The 22,372-nt window shown below is 43.9% G+C and overlaps 1 protein-coding gene and 1 pseudogene across 4 annotated transcripts in view; both read right to left on the reverse strand.

Moving 5' to 3' along the window:
• Positions 1–4,566: 4,566 nt before the first annotated feature.
• Positions 4,567–7,234, reverse strand: LOC308548044 (large ribosomal subunit protein eL31 pseudogene; annotated as a pseudogene). Its single transcript has 2 exons — positions 7,076–7,234; positions 4,567–5,030 (listed from the first exon to the last, which is right to left on the reverse strand). The product of its transcript is annotated as a large ribosomal subunit protein eL31 pseudogene (transcript).
• A 672-nt stretch (positions 7,235–7,906) lies between these two features.
• Positions 7,907–22,372, reverse strand: part of CDH11 (cadherin 11) — a 119,917-nt gene continuing 105,451 nt past the window's right edge. For all 3 annotated transcript variants that reach the window (XM_081119670.1, XM_081119672.1, XM_081119671.1), the window contains 2 exons: positions 10,492–10,743; positions 7,907–9,261 (listed from right to left, as the gene is read on the reverse strand). In XM_081119670.1, the coding sequence (XP_080975796.1) occupies positions 8,765–9,261; positions 10,492–10,743 (749 nt within the window). In that variant the 3' untranslated portion in view covers positions 7,907–8,764. The remainder of the gene's footprint in view (positions 9,262–10,491; positions 10,744–22,372) is intronic.

The raw sequence follows: 22,372 nt of genomic DNA on the forward strand, positions 1-22,372 counted from the left end.
GAATTCTTACCAGTGCTAGTATTAAAAAGTTAACTCTTTTTATTTTGGTTTCATTGACGTATAGTGGTTTAAATGCTGCGTTAGCTTAGTATGTATTTATCTGACTACTAGCTGGTGGCATCCTATCCATGATTTTTCCGGGCTGTTGTTAGTCAGTTGCATTTTTCCCCTGGTAATTTATTTATAATCTTTACTCACTTATATGTTAGCACCTTATTGATTTATACGAGCCATTTGGGTGTTAAATACATAACCCCCTTACCTAAAACATTTCACATAAATATGTTTCCTCCTTCCTCTTTTGCCTTTGCTCCTGCTGTTCCCACTGCCTGGAAGTGTGTGAGACCCGGCGTCCCGCGATTAGCTGCCCATTCCCATCAGGGCTTCCCTCAGCTCTCACATCTGGCTGACGCCTTCCCCGGCCAGACAGAGACCGGAGCACCTTCCCCCCATCGGGCAGCTCCTTCCTGCTTCCCCTCATTTATACATGTTTCCCCCCCCACCACGTAGCGCTCTACAATGATCTACAACGTTAACTAGAACCATACATGTATCGACTGGTCTGCCATGGCTTTGTCTGCCCCCTCCCGCCACCAGGATGACCTAGCACAGACTACTTTTACTAAATATTAATCAGACCTGATTCTCCTTATATTTTCTGTCCCACTCAATTCAGTTTTAAAAAGGGCTGCCAGAATGTTCTGTGCTTCTAGCCTCAAGGATATTTGTGCTGGAGAAAGCAGACATAGCCTGAAGTCAAATAGCTTTGCAGACTGTTTCACACAAGATTAAACCCAGGGAAGAAGTAATAGCAGGGAGGGGGGGGCACTGACTGCGCCACCTCCACTCTCAGCTAAGGCACAGCGGTGTGGTGGCCGTCTGACCGAGCTGCCCCAAGGAGCCGGGCCTCAGTCAGAGGAGATGGGTTGCAGAGGGATTAAGGAAGGGAGCCTGTAGGCATTAGATATTTTCTTTGTGGCTTGCACAAGCAAGCCAAGACTACACTGAGATAGAGATTAAAGACGGTTTCCCCATTTTCCCGAAAGCTCCTAAATTCCAGTGCAGCCCCGAATAGGAAATTCTGGGGCAAACGCCTGGGGTGTAATTCCTTTGGTTTGGCAGAAAGGGCATGCCCCGTGGAGATTAAATAGACTTGGAAGACAACAGGATAGTGGTATTTTTTGCAGTACTGGGGCTGTGGTCTGAGATATTAAACCTATCCGCTTTCCGAGCCAGAGAGCCGGTAGTCGCAGCTCCGCACACCTTGGGCCGACTACCGCAAACCAAAGAGCTGGGTGGGTACAGCTTCATCCCACCTCTCTCCTAATTCGCCAGGCGGAGAAGGCTGCAGTTACGTTTCCAAGCACTACTATTTCTTTCACATCCAAGTTAGTGCTTGGGAAAAAAAAAGAAAATTATCATAGCATAAAATAATTTCCAATTTCCCGAGAGCTAAATGAAGTAAAAATGTGGTTAAATTAAACTCATCAGAAATGTTATAAAAAAAAGTATTCTAATGAAAATTATATGTCTGCAAATCTAAATATTTTCAAAGGATTATGTCTATGAAAGAAGGAGCACTATTGTTTTAACAAACGAGCAAAAATATATCAAATATGAAATTCCTTTATATTAGAAATGCCAACGTTTGTGCAATTCTTGACAAGGTGTAAACCAACATTCATTTTAGATGGCAATGGAGAATAAAAAGCATTTATTTGAGCAAAAGGAGCTGCAGCCCAGGAGACACAGATTCAGGTAGCAACCTAAGCTCCTCTCCAGGTTCCCAGTTAGGTCTGTTTTAGTAAATGAGGTGTCCAAGCCGTGCAGCTCTGACTGGTTGGAATGGGTACAAATGAGGCTCAGTCTGTGTAGATCTGATGGGGTGGGTCTCATGCTGTTGGTGGAAAGATGAAACTGGGTTTTCCACAGTGGTTGACTCACATGGTGTAAACAAGCCGGGCACAGAGCTGAGGGCCAAGAGTTCAGCCTGAGATTCTTCCCAGTATTCAGAGGGGGCAAGGAGCCCCTGTCAGCATGTCGCCCCTAGGTTCATCCTTCATAAACTTTTGGCCATCGATTCGCCATGGGGAGTCCATCTCAGCATATTAATTCCGTCTCGGGGGTCACATTACATGAGTCTTCTTGGGGGTCACAAAGGTTATCCAAATTTCAGATACTGTTTAATACGTCATTTCTATCTAATTAAATATAATTCATAATCTTGTGGGTTCATTTTCTTCAGTAAGACCTTTAAAAATTATGTTACCTGTTGGCCTTGCCAATATTATGCTACATATTGTAGTCTAAGTAAGTGAATTCATTGATCAGATATTTTTATTTTTTTATTTTTTTAAATATATCTTTATTGATTTCAGAGAGAAGAAGGGAAAGGAAGGGAGAGAGATAGAAACATCAGTGATGCAAAAGTCACCCATTAGCTGCCCCCTGCACACCCCCAATTGGGGATCGAGCCCGCAACCCAGGCATGTGCCCTGACCAGGAATCGAACTAAGATCTCTTGGATCCTAGGTCGATGCTCAACCGCTGAGCCACGCCCAGCCAGAAGATCAGATTTTTGCTTTTTTTTTAATTTTTTTGGTGGTAGGAAACTGTTGATCAACAGTTCCCTAAACTAAACTCCTATGTGCTAAGCCATGTTCTATTGTTGGCTCAGGAGAGAGAAATGAGACAGTGAACTGATTTTGAAGAGAAAAAGGGGGTCACGAGGTAGTAACCCCTTCCCTCACATTCGTTCTGCACCCTGCGACTGGGAGATGAATGTGCACACTAACGATAGAATCGCTGCCTTATATTAAGGGGTCGCCCTGTCCTAGGAACTCTTCGTGGCTCTAGGAACATGAGCTCATTTATTCCTTACCACCACTGGCGACATAAGACTTGTTATTTGCATGGCATGTTTGTGGGAAATGAAGTTCAGAGAGACCAAGATACCTGCCCAAGGTCACACAGCAAGTAAGAACTAGAGCCAGGCTTTATCCATAGGGGTGTATTGAATGTCACACCCAGCGCGAGGTAGACTGCTTTCACTCTCAAGCTGAAGATCTGAGCTCCTCACAGGACGACCCTTAGGCTAGTGTTGCCACTGTGAGCCTGTGAGAGATGACCAAGTAATGGCAATCAGTTGATTAAAGTGACAAAGAACTATAAAATCATGTTTAAAATGAATAAAAACACCTGAGATGAAGAAGGCCCCTTTAAGAAGATGGTAGCCTCTAATCAAAGAAAATGATTAGATGAGTTAGCCTTTGAGATGAAAATTCAGTTCCTACTCCCAGGCCATAGGGACCTAACAGAGGCTTCTACCATTGACTTTTTTTTTTTTTTTTTTTAACACAATTTAAATCCCATAAAGAAAATGAAACATCAAACTTTTTTCCATGAAACATAATACAAACAGCTATAAAATGCCTAATTGGTTTCTTTTATATTTGATTTTCACCATTCATGTTGCAGAAAGATGCAGAGCCCTGCAGAAAGAGTTCACAATCCTGTCCCTTGTATTGCTCTGGGCATTGGAAGGCTGGCTGGGCACTCCGATGTGTGATTACATCCCGTCCTCCAGCTCTGTGGTCAGTGGCTGCTCCAAGTAATGACTGAACCCACGGAGGCTGGGGAGTCACCATCCCGACTTCTTCCTGCCAGTGCCTCAGTGAGTCACTGACTATGGAGAACACTCATTGCGGTGGGCTCTATAAGTTTAAAGGAGAGAAGGCCCTTGACCAAGGGGGAAGGGGAGAAATGGGATCCTGTGCATTTTCCGGAGAGATGCTTAGCCTCTCTGGTCTGCAGTTTCCTTCACTGAAACGTGGGGACTGTAGAACATACTCTGTCTTCTTACAGGAATGAGGTCAGTGTTTCCTATCCAGGACATTCTCTCCAACATAGTATGAGCTCAAACAAGTCTCACTAATTGAAGAAAAGTATTGGTGAATTAATTAACGTTCCCTCCTTACTTTTCAGTGCATTTCACATACAAGGGTAAGGTTTATGCTTACTAATTATCCTTACTAATAAAACTAGTCAGCATTACTCTTCAACACCAGAGGGACTCCCTTCACCACTGAAATACTCCCTTAAAGTTGGGAGTGAGCAGCGAAACCGTTAGACACAGTCACTCCTGAGGCTGCAGCTGCCGTCCAAGGACTCCTCCACCTGCCCAGTCCTGCTTCAGCAGTGAGCTCGCAGCAGCTTCCTCTTTCTGGTTAGCTTGCTAGACAGTTCCATCCAGCTGTCGCACAAGCACCCGCGATCTACACGCCCAACCCAAACTTAATTCAACTTCTTTCCACCAAATTCACTTCTTTTAAATTCACAGTCCCAGGCACCAAGATCACAATCCACTCAGCTTCTCAGGTAGGGAAGCTTAAAACCACACTGGCATTCTCTTGTCAGTCATCAAATCCTGATAAATCGCCCATCGTTCATTCAAGAAGTCTTGATTGTGCGCCAGTTATATCTCAGGCACCACAGGGCATACTAGACAACAGGATCCCTTTCTCTCTTTTATTTATTTTTTTTGCCATTTTAGACTTTATTCGACAATCAGCAGTTCTCATCCACATGAACTCTTTGTAGATCTTTGAAAGTGGTGCCAGGTACGTAGGCAACCAACGCCTGGAGCTCGTTTGCGGACTCTTCGTGCTCATTACGTTTGCTAGGCAACTGTCCTCGAATAGTGCACGGGACGATCTTTCTTCCTCTGGCCCAGGCAGCTCTGGAGCCTGGTGTCAGTGCGCGCATCTGGAGACCCCATCCCCTTCATGGCAAGTTTCCAGGTCTCTGAGTGCCCGAGGGGCACGCTTCTTGAAACCCACTCCATGGATGTGCTTGTGAATGTTGACGGTGTGTTCTCTGGTCACCACCTCGTTGATGGCAGAATGGCCCTTCTCGCCACCCTTCTTTGCGGGAGCCACCCGGCCTGGCCCCAGTGGGAAAGGAAGAGCTCGAGGTGTTGTGGGAGAGGGAGAAGCCGATCCCTGCCTCTTGAAGCTTACATTGTGCTGGGGCTGCCCACAGACACTTGAAAAGCCAATAAGCAAAGTGGATTGTAACTGATACAAAAGAAACCAACAGAGGGTGACTTACTTTAGATGGAAAAGGGGACACGTTCTGTCTGTATGAGGACCTGACAGGTGGCCCGTGAGGCTGGAGCACAGTGTCCTGGGAGGAGGCTGGAGTAAGATGACGTTGGAGAGGTTTGCAGGGCCCTGGTCCTGGATGACAATAAAGTAAGGGGGTTGGAATTTGTTCGGAGACTCGGGGAAGCCAGTGAAGTGGTTTCAGCTATGGTGTCAAGTGACCTGAGTTGTGTGTTCCTCTCAGCCTGGCTTCTTTGGGAGAAGAGGTTGGAGGTAGACAGCGGCTCGGAGGCTGCTTTGATCATCCAGGCTGGAGATGAGAGAGGTCCAGCCCAGCTGGTGTTGGTGCAGGAGCAGAGAAGCTCTGCCTCTTTTCCATCCTCAGCTTCCCGGATTATTTTAAGCCCTCTGTGTATTGCATTTTGACTTTCATTAAACCCCGCCTCCGGCAAGCCTCTAGGTTTATATGCTCCTCAAGTGTCCTCCACACTGTCTGCCAGGTAGACTTGGACACTCTTCTGCTCAGAGATCCCAGCTCATTGCTCACTGTCCTATAGTCTCTCAAAAGGAGACGAAGGATGTCACACAATTACCCCAGAGCGATTTCAAACACTGCTGACCCAGTCCCACCTGGCACACAGAGCCATACTCTCTCCGGGCCCCATGAGTGTGTACTTTAATAATTTTCTCCAGAAGATGTAGACAACCTGCTCTCCTATTTTCCCACCATTTCCAGGAATAATGGCCTAGAAGACATAACTTAGCTAAACACGAGATCCATCAAGGAACTTCTGCACGTGGCTGGCCTGCCCTCCATCCACGGTCAGCACCTCACCATCTCCTGTTCTACCTTTTATTCACTCTGTTCCCTCAATCCTGAAAAAGGGGAAATACTCCGTTACATTGTGTGGGAAGGTGGGTAACCACATAAATAAGTAGGTGATTATAAGACAACAGGGTAGATATTTTGGAACAGGTTTGGGAAGATTGAAGGATGTCAAGGGAGGTAGCAAGATTCCTGCTGCATCCTTAAGTCACTAGCACAGGGTCTGCAAAATAAGATGTTGATGAATGAATGAATGAATAAATGAATGAATGAATGATGAATGCAAGCCACACCCACTACTCTTTTTAGCTGAATCGATGTCGTTAAAGCAGCAGTCACTTTACATCAAAATAAGGAAGGACCACTGAAACTAAGATTGCTTTTAAGACAATGCGTTCCAAATGAGAAAGGACTCCACTAATCAGAAAAGACATTTTATTTCCAGGCTTCTAAGAGGATTCTACAAACAATAGAGGCTTAAAGTGGAAAAAAAAAGATAAAAAGAAAAATAAGAAAAACAAATATTTTTAACTACTGAAAAGAACACAGCCTTTTTTTAAAATACTTAAACATAAAAATGTGAAAACATACTTGTCAAATTGAATCCAAACACAGTTGTAGAAAAAAAGACCATTCATGGTGACAGTGTTACGTGTGGCTGTGTCCTTGGTTAAATACTATTCATACTCCTTTTGAGTGATTTCTCATTTCAGATTCAGTTGGAAAGCTGTGCAAATCTAGCAAAATATTCTTTGGATTACAAAAACTATGTAAAAAATGAGCAAAACCTGCAATTATGGAAGTGTTGAGAATGTGCTATCCTTCACCGAAATGAAAGATTCCAAAGGGACATTGTCCGCAGAACTGATTCCATTGAAGTCTTCCGACAGCTTGACTTAAATGCAAAGTAAATGGAAGTGAGCACTTTCATAGAAACATTTTTCTTTGTATGCATTTTGACTCAGTCATAAAAATAGCATGTAGCAAGCTATCAAGAAATGCTTCAAAGAAACTTTCACAATAAAGTAAAAAAAAAAAGAAAAGAAAAAGATTGTTCTAAAAATTGTCTGCAATCCAAGAGCAAGGGGCAAAGAGGGAAGCACTTGCAGCATGACCTTGTGTGGTCTTTCCCCCCGAGTATTGCTACCTTTTTGACCTTCGGCCCAACTGAGCAGGTGCGATGACCTTCGTGGAAGCTCCGGTCCCCGGCAGCTGGACGGAACTGCGGGGGACTGCGGGAGCCTGCAGGCTCACTCACCATCAAGCGGCCTTCACCCTCAGAACCCACCACGGTCCCCGCCCTCATTCCGAGCTTGTGGCCCAAAGCCGTATTTTAAAACAAAGGCTTGGAAATGAATTGCTCTTTCTCTTATCAAAATTTATAACAGCACCTTCTTGTAAAAGAAGTTAAAGTTAGGAGGAAAAGTAAGCAGTTTAAACTGCCAGAGTCATGGTGACACCCTGGCCAGATCAAAGTAAGGGAATATAGAATAACAGTGGAGATCGGATAACTGCTCGTGGCAAATTTATATTTTCGACCCTTCACTCCCCCAGCCCCAAATGCTCGGTGTGGGGCATAAAAATCTACATCTTGAACGTTACAGTTCTGATCACCTCACTCCCTCTCGGATTCATCTCTCGTAACCATAGAGTTACTGATGTATAAGATAAATGCGTATCATGTAACAAATACTGCAAAGTCATAGACTGACCTAGATCTTTAGCATCCTCCTGTTCCAGATGTGCGCGAAGAGAGGCCGGGGAGCTCACATGAGAACGTGCAAAGCTTCACAGGATGTTACAGAATCTTATCTGAAAACGCATCTGCAAAACAGGCTTGATTTCAAATAAACGACAAAAGCAGCGGGGTACAACAGATCATAAGTAGGGTTATTAAAAGATCAACATCTTGAATTAGGAATAGAAATGGGTCGTTAGAAAGATTTAATTTTTCCAATGTGAAGAATCAAACCCAGAATTAAAAAAGAATCTTTTTCTTTTATTTCAAAGGTTGCTTCTTATATTGAAGCTCATATTAAAGCAACAGTACAATGTTCATAAAATATAAGTGTGATGCCGTAACATTTCTTACATGTCAGAATACTGATATCTGTATGTATACTAAAAATAAGAACTTTAAAATTGTACAAATAGATACATTAAAAATGACATAGAAATAGGGCGCCTCTCACTGAAACAAGACAGTTATATCTGGCACATATTAGTTTAGGATGAAAGTAGAAGCAAAAAGATTTACAAGAATCAGCAGTAACAAGATTGATGCTCAAGAGACATAATTGTACATTGTATTGTACATACATTGTATGGGTTTAAGCTGGCTGAATATTATATATTTCAAGTTTAAAAATGCACTACATAGAGAGTGTCCATAGTTTAAGGCGAAATTACAGCTCAGAACTGTTGTCCTTTCTAATTTTGTGGAAGCTTCTTTGACAAATAAAATAAAATAAAAAATAGAAAAGGAAGAAAGAAAGACTTAGATGTTCATAACACAGAAACGATTTCCCTTCATTGTAAGTTCACCGTCGGGCTTCTCCTTCACTTAAATATTCTTGTACGCCAAGTGGTTTTCCTCCGGGGAAGCCGATCAACAACGTCAGTGTTTGCCTTTTTGCGAGCAAAGGTACTTCACAGTATTTACCGCTTCGATGCCCTCGCGGTTTTATTAAATGCATCCTCTCTGTAAAAACGGTGCTTGTTCCAAATGAGCCTTCCCTTGATTTAAAAAAAAAAAAAAAAAATACCTGTTTACCTATCTTCTAGATTCTTCGGGACGCCAGACACAGTTCTTAAGGCCAAATTTGTATCGTTACTGTTAAGAGTCGTCATCAAAAGTGTCTTTGGAACCGTACAAGTCCGCTAGTTTCTTAAAACGAGGTCCCCAGTTCTGTAGGTAGTCATAGTCCAAGTCCGAGTCGGTGGTGGCGGACTCCAGGGAGCTGAGGGAGCCGGCCACCGAGCCGCGGCCCTCGTAGCCGTAGATTTGGATGGAGTCGTAGGGCGGCGCCGTGGGGTCGTTGTCCGCCTCCTGTATCCTCGCCGTGATGAAGTCATCAACGTCCACGCTGTTGGGCGCCGGCCGGAGCCCGGGCCTGGGCATGTACTGGTACTCGGGCTTGATGTCCTTGCGAGGGATGAAGCCGTTGATGCCGTCGGGGTTCTGCAGGGTGGCGATGTCGAAGGCCTCGGTGTCCTCCTCTCCCCCCCCTTCGTCGTCGTAGGTGATGATGTTCTCGCGGACGTCTTCTTCCTCAAACACGATCAGGGGCTCTTTCTTCTGCCTCCTCAGCGTCACAAACAGCACGACAATGACTGCAGGGAAAGAGAAGGGAAGTGAGCGCAGGCCGGGGCCACCGGGCCCGGGTCCTCTGCCCGCCGTGGGGCGCAGAGCCGGGCCGGTCTCGGCGAGGGGGGCTCCCCCTAGAACCCCCACAGGCGCGCACACCTGCCCCGCGCCCGCCGCCCCGCAGAGGCCCGCAGAGGCCCGCCGGGCCCGCGGCACATCCAGGCAAACCGCTCTCGAGCTATTTTGAGCTTGGTGCAAACGAATCTGACACGATTTGGAAGTCATCTTCCGAAGAGTTAGCAAGATCCTGAATATGTGATCCGCAGCCTCTTAAAAATGGCTGAGGCCAGTTCCTTTTTGCAAAGGAAGACAGCTGCCTCTCCCAGGGCAGGGGGTTAGAGGCACATGCAGAGCGCTCAGGCCCGGCCTTTCCCTGGAGGTGAGGCCCAGCTGCCCAGAGCTCTGGGGGTGGGGTCCGCCTTGACCTACTCTGTCTTAATGAGAAATGTCACCATAAGCACGGCTGAAGCCTCTTCAAACCACCCTACACGGGAGGGAACGTTTAGAGAGACCCCAAGAGACAAGTCTTCTCTTATTTGTTTGAATATAGGAAAATTGCATCAGCTGGAAGTCCAGAGGAAGCAACTCTGTCCCCTCCCCTCTGCTGGAAGGGATCCCCCTAAGCTCAGGCAACCTGGGACGAGTGAACAGAGCCGCTTGTAGGGAAAGTTCAGACAAGGCTTAATTCTTTATCTGTCGCCTCCTCACAGGGGGCTTCTACACTGTCCCATTAGAGCACCCCCCCCCCACACACACACACTCAGCAACACTGGAGAAAATGTTTGTGGCTGAATTTGGCAGGCGATCTGAGAGCCCTCTGGGCCCCCCATCACTCTGGGATGCAGGGATGAGTGCCTGCACCTGCCCAGGCTGTACCTGGCCCTACCGCTCACCTACGGGGACCTTCCTCTGCGCCTTGTTCTTGACAACACTTCTGCTATGCAGTCCTGTGAGGCCTGGCAACTTCATCATCAGCCTTCTCCCCCTTCCCCTCTGCTTGTTAACTTGCCTCCCCCACTCACACCCCACACGCCATCCCGTAAAATGCACGAGAGCAGGAACTGCCTCTTTGTCGCCAATGTTACCCACAGTGTACAGCATAGTTCTGGTAACCGGGCTGCCCTCGAAAAACATCTATGTTTCAAGGGTGGGCACGGAGCAAGGCCCTCCCTGCAGGTGACGGGAGGACCCCTTACCCAGGAGAATGACGATGCAGGCCAGGATGGCGATCAGCGCCCCCGTGCTCAGGCCGGCGTTCAGGATGTAGGCCTCGGCGTTGCAGGAGAGCAGGGCCCCGTTCACGTCGCACCCGCAGACCTTGATGGTGAGGGTGTTGGTGCTACTCATGGGTGGGATCCCACCATCGCTGATCACGATGGGCAGGAGGTACAGATCCTGCTTCTGCCGACTGAACCCCCCGCGCCGGGCATACACCCCAGCGGTGTTATCTGTCGGAAGAGGGGAGACAGGGTGAGCTCTCAGAGCCGACCGTTCGCATCACAGCCTGGACATCTTTGCATTCAGCCTGGCGGGTCTGAGGGTGCTCCTCCCAATGCCAAGGTTAACAAGCAGTTCTCGCCACCTGTCCTTTACTCTCAGTGTCTCTAGGTGCTGCAGTCATTTGGTGTGAATATAGCACAGAATAACCTCTCTGCATTTTGGAACAAAACTCAGAAATCGGCTCTTTTTTATCTGGTGGACACAGGATGCCTTTATTGACGAGATAACCACACCGTTTTCTAGTTGGGTGCTGTCCTTCATCAAATACAAGCAAGTGTGGACTTCAACCACATAGCCTATGTTAGTACAGGATATAAATAAATACGTAAGTGGGAAAACACACACACAAAAACCCCTTCCTTTCCTTCTGTGTACTTTCCTTACTTCATGATAAGCCTTTGGCCAGTTTTTGTTCATTTATTGGTGGGGTTTTTTAGAGCTTTCCTGCCCACCCTCCAACCTCGTCCTACAGGAAAATATCTTCTTTAAGAGAAATATTTTATAAAACCCAGCAGCAGGTTTTTACTGTCTTTGAAATTCAAACACTATCAGGCACCCAGTTGAACTGGGTGGGACGTGCTTAAAATGAGTCCTGCTTAAAATGATTCCAAGTTTTCTCTCTAATTTTCTAAAATATGTTTTTATTGACTTTAGAGGGACAGAGAGAGAGAAAGAGAAACTGTTGTTTCTCATCAGTCGGTTGCCTTCCACACAAATCCCAACCAGAGATAGAACCCACAACCCGGGCATGTGCCCCGACTGGGAATCGAACCGGCAACCTTTCAGTGCACTGGACAGCGCTCAACCAACTGAGCCGCACCCACCAGGGCTGATTACAGGTTTTCTCTGTCGCCTACACAGCACAGCCCACCTGTACACACTGCCCAAATCTAGACCTGATCTTGCCTCCCAGGCTCACATCCAGCCCCTTCCCACAGGTCCCAAGTCAGCCTGGCATGTCAGAGTCACCGCTGTCCCGAGGCAGAGCACTCAGTTACAGGCCTTGTCTTTTTACCCGCTGCTCTAATGCCCCCAGAGCCGTTCCTTTGATCAGGGCAGGTGAACTCCTCAGGCCTCAAAATTGAATCCAAAAGTCATCTCTTCAGGGAGGCCTTTCTAGACCTCTTCTGTCACCTCCTCTGTGACCTATAACACTGTATATTCCTAGAGAAATTGCAATCCCGCTACTCTGTCATTATTTGATGTCTCCTAGACCATGAACTTCTGGGAGAATGGGGATTTTATCTGATCCCTCTCAGCCTCTCTCCAGTGCTGGACACAGAGCAGACATTCAATCAATATTTGTTGAACAAGTGATGTAACTGTGTTCTGGGAAAAGTTTGAACCAAAATTCCAGATGTTAGCTTTCATATATTTCTCAATCTTCTGTAACCTATGTCCCCAAATGCTCCCTCCTCATCTGTTCTGCATCTCTCGACACACCAAAATTATGTTTCCCAGGCTGTACGCTTTGGGGGGAAACACTGGTGCTATAAAACAGTTCCATCAAATCATACACACACACACACACACACACACACGCACACGCACACACACACGGATCCTCAGTGTGGCTGGCCTGCCTCTGTTTGTGAGTTAAGAGTCAGTAATTTATAGCGATATGAATGTTAACCCCAACATGATGGCCCAATAGCTAGCAGGCTCTCAATGGACTGACAGAACCGTGAATTAGCTCTTGTCGTAGGAGAAAATACGTTAGAATCTCAAAATTACATTGATATATTTTAGGTTAAGGAAATGTAATATATTCTCTGTGGGAGAAAACACACATGTAAACGGCAGCTTGAGTCCCCCTTAGGGATGAGCAGGGGCTCGGTAGTGGAAGGTAGAGTGTGTGCACCAGCCCGGTGACGACAGGGTCTCGGCCCTTCGCTGCCAACATCTCAGTCACGACAAGGCCGAAGAGCCAGCCCTGGTCTCTGTATTTCCTGAATTGTGTGTGACTGACATCCATTGCTCTTATCGCTGGAGGAAAATGGTACATACTACGGAAAATCATGAAAACGTTAAAATTAAATGGGTCGAATAAAATGTTCACTGTAAGCTCCGTTTCCTGACTGTTTTGGTCCTTTCTAGGCTATACCGCTGTTCTAGGCTTGACAATTAGAAAATAATTTATATATCCCTAATAAATTATTTCAAATACGTTGTTTCCCCTTCTCATGATTTCTTTGGAGTTCAGTAAGACTTTCGCAAATTAAGCTACGCTGTCTACCCCCATTTTAATGATCTGAAATGTCACTAACAATATCATGAATAAAAGTGAAAATTAAAAATGTAAGAAGGAAAGCTCATTAGTAAAATGGCTTGGCTAAAGGTACCTCTCTGATGTGGGGGACATCCCCAGTGTTCTTCGTTCATTTACTGGGTTCCACCCTATCCCTCTCGGCATTGGTTTGGAGGAAATGCGAGCTGAGTGGTTCTGGTGTTTTAAACCTGTGGAAGCCATAATTTAAAGTCTGTCCTGCACTGTGCCATCCACGGAAGACTGTCCCTCCAGATCCCAGCAGGCTGGCTTACACATGAAAGCAAATGAAAATCAAACACTAATGGAAACCACGGATCTGAGCAGGACACCAGCCTGTGAATTCAAGATGCTCCTTTTTCTGAACAGCGGATCCCTCTCAGACTCACTGAAACCACCACACAAAAGCTCATCAAAGTCCCCAGCTGACTGGAACATTTATAATCTCTGAGCGATAGATCAGTGGAATCTCGAGGACTCTTTTTTAATCTCTCCTAGTCAAATATGTTTTACATAGGAACGTTAAGATTAGCTCCAGAGGTGGGAAATAAATGGGCTGAGGGTCTCTTTTGGGGCATATACTAATTATACACTTTAGAAGGAGTCATTTGTCCCATTTAGAGCCTCCCTCACTCATCTCTTAAAATGAGGACCCTGGTTGACATCAAGCATGCCTGAAGTACAGGACTATTGTTGGAACCGAATAATGTAATAAAAGCCGATGGCTGTTCTCGTGCTGTGCTTCCAGAGGGCTCAGGGATCCTACCAGAAAAAGTAACACCCAGTCCTGAGACCCTCCAGGGCTGGAGAATCGGTGCAGGGTGAATGTGGGATGGGAAAGGTGTTTAACCAGCCTGGCTGGGCACCTGGGTGCCCCATGCAGCCTGAGTGGATAAAATATTTCCCTCTAGATCCAAGCGGCCCAGCACCATTGGGAAGACGAGCTTTTCTTCCAGAGGGACATTTCAGAGGATTCAGTGCTGTGGCCTGTGATGGTCCTTCTTGTGGTCCACTCTGACCACCGATCTTTCACTAAAGAGGCACAGTGGAAAGGCACTTCATGAAAAGCAAATCTAGAAAAACAAATGGTAAAAAAAAACCACCAATAACAGGAGCCCTATTCTGGAAATCAATTTTGCATTTTAGGTTTGACTACAGCTTCCCTTTCATCTGTTACTTTTAATTAGCCAGCTATTCTCTATCTGTATTTAAGAGGGTCCCCTCACTTGGGACATACACATTCCTGAGGTTTCTGGGTGACCCAAGGGGAAAAAGAGGTTCCATGATGACAGATTTTCAGGGACGTGTCAAATTGGCTCCACATTTAATAAGAGGAGGCAGAAAAAGGCAACTGTATCTAATTTTAAATATCCACCAAGAGATTTCTTAGATCTTTCTCCTTTATAAAGCTTCCAAAGAGCAAATCTCTTAGTCTATAGGGTCACACAGACCTGGTTTGAATCTTGAATCATCTACAGATTCATTAACTTACTTTAGACACATTAAGTAAATGCCCCGAGTTTCTCTCTTCTCATCTAAGAAAGCAATAATTTTAGGGTTAAATTTGATGATATTCATTACAAAAGTACTTAGCACAGTGCCTGGCTGTGGGAGATGTGCAGTAAATATTAATTCTTTTCTGGAACTTCTCCTTTTTTGAGCAGGAGACTAATGAGGAAGAGCAGCTTATTGGCAAAGAGAGGAAAGTGAATTCCTGGAAATGTCAGCGCAGCCTGGAAAGCAGCTCACCGCCTCCACCGAGGGCCGCGTCACCCAGAGGTAAGGACACAGTCCACACTGTTCAGTCCGGGCAACGTATTTCCCAAGGTAAGAAAATGCTTCTCAAGCACCTCGGTTTTTCATCTTGACACCCAATGTTCTCATCTTTGGCTACAGACACTGAACCAGTTCCATTATTTCCCCTCCACTTAGGCAAAAACTTGCAAACGGGGCCATTCATTACCGGTAGATGTCATGCACAAATTATAGTGTCCTGTTAATGGAAAATAAATTCAAGATTCTGATTTTTATGCCTACAACCTGGACTGCTAATCATACGCTGTTTTTGCCTGCACACTTTGTCGTTACGCTAACACGATGTAAAGGTTCCTGAGAATGGGGATGCATATTAAAGGTTATCGTGACAATGTGGCCCAATGGAGGGGCACATACAATTGACAATAGAAAGGGAAATTATAGTTGACTGACCCAGTACGTTTTGGCGATATAATGCCATGTTAAAAGAAAAAAAAGCAAGCAGGACATTAGTGTCATGATTTTTTTCCTGGACCTTTCCTGAGAATCTCACAATGCTATTAAATTCTCCAAAAAGATATCATTAATTTCTCTATGATCTAATACTCTACTCTTGCGTTCTTACATTGCTTGCAATTTTTCCAACTCATGGTATAATGTTGACATACTATTTTTGTTTTTACCTAATGGTTTCAAATATCAGACTCTTTTCTAAGATAAATGCCTCATGATTCCTGGTTCATTGAATATGACTTTTTATTATAATTACTGGTTCCTAGGATGTGACTCTTGATATTAATTACCATCTTGGTTGCCATCAGCCACAAACAAAGCTTTTTAAGGCAGTATCTTCAACTTTTGTTAACGTCACTGGTTATTAAAATTCACCATTTATTTAACGAATTAAAAAATAAATAAAAAGGAAAATTATGATGGGGAAATAGTCCTCAACTGGGTGCCAACCTTCTATTAGCCAAAAAAAAAAGAAGTAGGAGCAGAGAAAAATGGGCAGAATATGGGCACGGCCCCTGCATGTTAATAATTTGAAAAGAGGAAGCATTGCTATAAAGGGTCAGTACATTCTGCTCTCACCCCGACGTCGGGGCGGGGAAGCTGCCCTAAAGCTCTCACGATGCTCTTGCTCACACCTCTCCCCTGTCCTCCTCAGCCCGGCTCAGGCTTCCCCGCTGCTTCACCCGTCAGAGGCTCTTGAGCCGGTGGCGAAAGGCCCTGGCTGAATCGGGCTGGGGCCCTTGTTTTAAGACTGTAAACAATCTGAAGAATCTAGGCCAAGCCTTGCTCTTATTTTGTTCACTTCTGACCCAAATCGATCTACTGTACCCTTTCTGCTCAAACCTCAAGGGACCAAGTAGTCTAGGTACCTCATGAAAAGCTCCCAGCCCTTGGAGACGGTCAGTTACGCAGCAGTCACCAGCGGGACAGTCGTTACTAGATCCCTTCCCTCTGCGCCCTCCCTATTTTCCCCTGAAGCGCAGCAACAGCACTACCAGGATGATGAAAAATATATGTATACATAAGCACACGTGTGCAGTATAAGCAGAGTGTGTGTGTCCTGAAAGTCCAGTGGGGTTTGAAGCTTTCAAGTGTCAGATGTATACTTGCTGAGCAGTGACATGAGACATTGTCGGAAAGTTTGTTTATATTTTTTTATACTCAGAGTTGGGATGTTTGAAAAATCAATTTTAATTTTCGATGCCAGTATTTGCTGTCTTCAGTCTGAGGGACTGAAATAATAGTAATTTCAAATAATATTTTTAAAGTTTCTATTATTTATATTTGATATTGCTAATGATTAAAGGTGAACATAAGAGCTTGGGTAGAAACCTTTATTTTCTTGCCTTTCTGAGCACCATATGCACTCTCCATCTGCCTGTAGTCCTGCCCAAAACTGCACGTTTCAGCCTGTGGTGATTGTTTGGAAGTCTGTCGTCTTCACCGGACAGTAATCTCCTTAAGGGCAGGGACCTTATTTTGCTCCCCTTGGCGCATTTAGCCGTGTCTTGGTGTTAACTGAATGAAGAGCTGAACGATATTCCTTCTACTACATCTTGCAGTCCATTTCCAGTCTCCACCTCCTCCCACTTCTCACTTCTGAACCCGACCTGATCAACACTGCCTGTGTCTATTCTGTGGGCTGTGTTCCTGCGAAATAGCTTCACCTGGTTATCTCATTTGAGCAGTTCCTTCATTGCAAAATACTTTAGTTAGCATGCCAATTATATTGGTTCTTTTTTTTTTACCAAATTTTCCCAGTATGGTTAAATAATTATTTGGACCCCATCATAGTCTATGGGAAGATCTAGGTAGACTCAGGTGCCAGATAAAGAGCCTCTCTTAGAAACCTAAGAATTTTATGGCATAGAGACCCACATTTAATGCCTCTTCTCACAGTATTTCCTGAAATGTACACACACACACACACACACACAGGCACACACACCCTCAAAAACTAACCAACATGTAAGAGGCAAAAAGAAATCTACTATTTCCCCAGGATTTTGCAATGAAGGAAATGCTACAATGAGGTAAATTCTAGAAGAGGTAGTCTTGATGTATTCATGAAGAAAGGTGCCTGACCCAAGACCCTGCTGGCCCTAATGTCTCCCCACTGAGTCAAGAATCTGCACACCACCGGGGAGGGGGTGATCATGATCTTTTAATTAACACCTTTGAATCTGAGGGAGGGGCAACATATGAAATACAGTAAGTAGCACTGTAGGAATAATTGCTCCTGTATGTGTGTGCGTATAAAGTAATCTAAGTGTTGTACACTGTTTGTTGGTATCAGTAGATTTTCCATTGTTATAATTTATCACATCCCTTAGAATCAACTCTCCCTCCACTTTTTTGTGGGGGATAATTTTCTCCTTGGTGATAGGGAAGGAGAGAGAAACATACGGCCTAACTCTTTCTCGGTTCAAAACCTCTAAAGAATTCAGTGGGATATAAACATTTATGGTCTTTCAGTGAGTTGAGAAATCCCAGGAGTTAGTTAAGTCAGTGACAGGAGGAAACCTTGAACGCATCACGTATCTGATCCCTCCAGAAGGCCTATTTCTTTCTTCATTTGGATGGGGAGGGGGTGGGTTCCCAGATAAACTGTGTCTGTGTTGGACAAACTGCAGCAATGAATTTCAGGCAGGAAAGGAACATAATTATTTACACAGCGAAAATGGCAGGGCATTAAAAGACATCTGCCATTTTGATCTGCCAAAAGCAATTAAAGGGGGGAAAAAGTTCCACAGAAATCTGCTTGTGTATCTTCAAATTATAAAAGTAAAAAACCAGAAGTGTCTTTGAATGTTATTTGGTGCAGCTCATAAAAAAAAGAAATGTACTTAGTTTAGACAAAAAAAAAAAGAAAAAAAGAAAAAAAAGATGTTTGCCAATTGGTCCAGTTGGGGTGAATCTTCTTGGCTGTCTTCCTTACTCAGCCAAATCTGCTTTTCATGCAGACTTTTATTTTTTGGTCCGTTTTGTTTTGCGGTGTGTTTTTTAAAGCAGTTCCAATGAAACTGAATGTATCACGTATCAGAGCTCATTTGATCTGCAACTGGCCCATCTGAGATAATATGCTGCAAAATAAATATGTGTGGAGGCCGGAGGCCATCTCCTCCTGGACCCAAGCCCTAGCTACCCAGTGTAACTTTGTGAACTAATCAAAAATGCATGGATGGAGGGGCCGGTGATGTGCATTGACTCCTTCAGAACACTCAGCCCGAGGTGCATGTCATAACATAACCATTTCCCCCGTAATAATAACTAATCCCTGAAAGTTCTGAAGCACATTACATGGTTTTGGCGTTTGTTCCTTTCCATCCACTCTTTCACTTTAATCCAGACATTTGGTCAACCCACTTAATGTCGGGATAATCCCTGCAGAGAGCTCACATTGTAGTGGGAAACAGGCAGGGAAATAATTGCTTAGAAAGGAGAATGACAAGAAAAATGCTACAGGTTAGTGCAGCAGTCCTGGAGCACAGAGGAGGAAGCCCCTAAGATGGGCTGGGGCTGGGGCTCCCTGGCCATGCTTCACCTAAGGGACTTCATCTGCGGTGACACGTGAAAGGGGGAGCAGGGGGCATGGACAGGTGAGAGGCGGCCTGAAGTTTCTGGAGCTTAAGGTTCCAGGTAGCAAGAGGAAGGAGGTAAAGGCCAAGTTCACAGGGTGGGGGCGGGTCATATAATTCCTTGCTGTGAAGTGTCAGTTAAATCCATAGGAGATGGAGAGCCAGAGGAGAGTTTTAAGAAGAGACATATTCAGGTATGTTTATTGGTAAGGACTGATTTAAGTGGTGGCAAGACTGGAGTCAGACAGGCCTGTTTGGGGACCCCCGTGGTAGTCACAGGTCCTCTGTGCGTAGGTCAGTCGTTATGGAAGTCAGCTCTGCTTTCACATTATGACTCACTGAGCCCCATGGGCTTTGGGAACTCCCTGGCATCGGGGACTGTGTCTTCTTCGCTGCTAAAGTCCCACTCCTAGGACACTTCCCGGCACACGGGACATGAGAGCAGCTCATTTGCCCGTGATTATGGAGGGACAGAAAGGAGATTGTGATAGAACTAGGAAATACCGAGCTTTTGATGGAAGCCACACCGGCGCTAAATGTGGAACACACATCAAGGGCAGGGAAGGTCAAAGGAAGTAGGGGAGGTGTTTCAAGGTGTCAAGGGTTACACTTTCAATTTGTTGCCTGGAAAGTCCTAAGAGTACATTCGTTGTTATTATAATAGAAACGTATGGCAAGCTCCTAAAATTGTCCTCTGCTGCTCATCAATAGACAATGTGCTAATAGCCAGGTGACTCCATGGTCTGAGAGGCCTTCAACATTAGTTGAAATATATTTGTTTTGTATCGGGCAGCACGCAGCCCTGGGACTCGGGATGTGCTCCAATTGTATGGGCTTTCGGTATGCCAGTGCCGTTCTCTCTCAAAATACCAGCCTGGTCCATGAATTAGACGTGATATAATAATTGACAGTTTTTAAAATGAGACAGTAGAATTAATTATGTGTCAAATATTCCTGACCCCCTTCTAGGGATAAAAAGTGAAGACAAGCATTTAATCTCTAACCCTTGCTCCTTTCTCTCTACTTTATCAAATGATCATTGTTTAAAACAAGAGGTTTGGAAATTAATACTACGTTCAATATTAGGAGTTTCAATTTAATTACTTTATCAAATCGTTAGGTCAAAAGACAAAATCAGGGTCTCTTATTGTTAGAATCCAAAAATTGTGATAAAACTTGGACATTCATTTCTAATAAAATAATGGAAAGGACATTCCCTAAAACACACAAACACACATACCTCACAACACAAATCTTAATTTTAAATAATGAAACTCTAGAACCAATGATCCTATCAAAGTAGCAAGTAAAGTAAGAATATCCAATATTATTGCTATTATTTAATGCATATTGTAAAAGTGCAAATTTATCCAATTGGTCAAAAAATAACTAAATGTTAAAAATGGATGAAGCAAATTGTCATTAAGTTTTTATATAGTTGTCTCCCTAGAAAATCCAGAAAAATCATCTAAGAAGTTGTATCACTTTAGAACAAGTAACTAATTAAAATAGTTGCCATTTGTATTAAAAATAGTCACTTGGAAAACATAAGTTAAAAATCCACTTCACAACAGCATCCAAGTATAAAGTAGCTAGCTGTAAACATAATAAGAAATCTGTAGAACAAAAATGAAGAAAACTACAAAATATCCCTGAGGGAATTAAAAAAAGAATTGATTCAATGGAAAGTCGGACCATGCTTCGGGGTGAACCCATAAGTTTAAGGTAAACTCAATAAAATTCAAAAAGGTACTTTTTAGGCACCATAAAAATTAATTCTAGTCCAGCTGAGTGTGGCTCAGAGGTTGAGCATCCCCCTATTATCCAGGCGATCGGGGTTCGATTCCCGGTCAGGGCACATGCCCGGGTTGTCGGCTCAATTTCCAGCAGGGGGCATGCAGGAGGCAGCCGATCAGTGACTCTCATCATTGATGTTTCTATGTCTCCCTCTCCCTTCCTCTCTCTGAAATCAATGAAGATATTTTAAAAAATTTTTTAAAATAATTCTAAATTATATCTATAGGAACAAAGAAACCAAAATTTAAGAAAGAGTGACAAAATAAAAATAGTGAGGAGAAAATATGCATCCGATTTTGGCATATGTATGCACGCAGCCATTAAAGGAAAAGATGAGACTGGCACTGAGTAGGTAGACAGAATGGGAAGAAATGGAATTCCCCCAAATCGTAGGCGATGGTAAAGGCGATGTTATGAAGCAGCTGGAAATAACTGATTATTTCTTAAGTGATATTTAGGAAATGGACAACAATTGGAAGTTGAATATTTATTTCAAATGAATAAGTGCTGGAAATAGGAAACATGATGTGTAAGAAAGAAAAAGACAGGTGAATGTAGATATCAACTTTGGGTAAGGAAAGCCTTGCTAACTAAGGATAATATTAAACAGGGAAAACATGATACAAAAGGTGCAACATTTATACTTGAGAACACAGCACAGTCAGAACTGAAAGCGTGTGGAAACGTGGGGGAAAATCTATGAAACAGGTTTGACAGCTCAGATGTTAATAACATTAAAAGATGAAGAGACTTCACAAATCAATTGCAAACTAAGGAATATGAATACAATTCCAAAGATTTTTGTTAGATAGCAGGTTTGCAAAGAAAAACAAATTATCAATACTTATTTAAAACTCCTACCTTTCCTAATAATGAGAGAAATTGATATTTCAAAATGTGATTATATTTCACCTATCAATTTGTCAGTGATTTAAAAAAATATATTATCTAGAGTTAGCTTGAAGGTGAGGAAATGGGACCTCACCTGTTTTACTAACAGGTTATTATAGATATTTCTGATGGGCAATTTGTCAATAGGTATCAAAATCTTTTGATCCAGTAATTCCACTCCAGGAATTCAGCCTAAAAGAATAACTAGATATTTGGCAACGGTATGTGAAAATGTACTTGCTGTTATCAGACATTCTTAAGGTGGAAATTAGGAACTCTGTAGAATAAAATGCTGACATGAGTGAGTGGGGAAAAACTGGACATGTAATTTATGACATGTTTAAAGATCAAAATATATGCCGAGAGCAAGTCTGGAAGGGTGTACAGAATAGCCGTGATTATTTCCGGCCACTCCATTATCATCAAGTTATTATTTTAAATTGTATTTCCTCTTGCTTGTGTTTTCTAATTTTCCTTCAAGGAGTATGTATTAATTATGTGGTGAGAGAAACTTATAAAACTCTTTGCAAATATAGTTTACCACCGTGAGGACGGCTGTGATTAAAACTGAAATCCACGAACAGCTTGTCCTCGGCTCCCACTTTCCCTGGAAAACTAGATCGATGAACTGAATTGAAAATTCAGATTCTGCCTCTTCTGAAGACTGTTACTACTTGACTACAAGATAAACAGATTTTGCAAAAGGAAGGAACTAGAAAACACAGGAGCTTTATACTGGTAATAAGGCGTGTTACACACCCTAGAAAGTACCCTCCC

The sequence above is a fragment of the Miniopterus schreibersii genome (genome assembly GCF_964146895.1).
Source record: "Miniopterus schreibersii genome assembly, chromosome: 18".
In the NCBI taxonomy this organism is placed as follows: domain Eukaryota; kingdom Metazoa; phylum Chordata; class Mammalia; order Chiroptera; family Miniopteridae; genus Miniopterus; species Miniopterus schreibersii.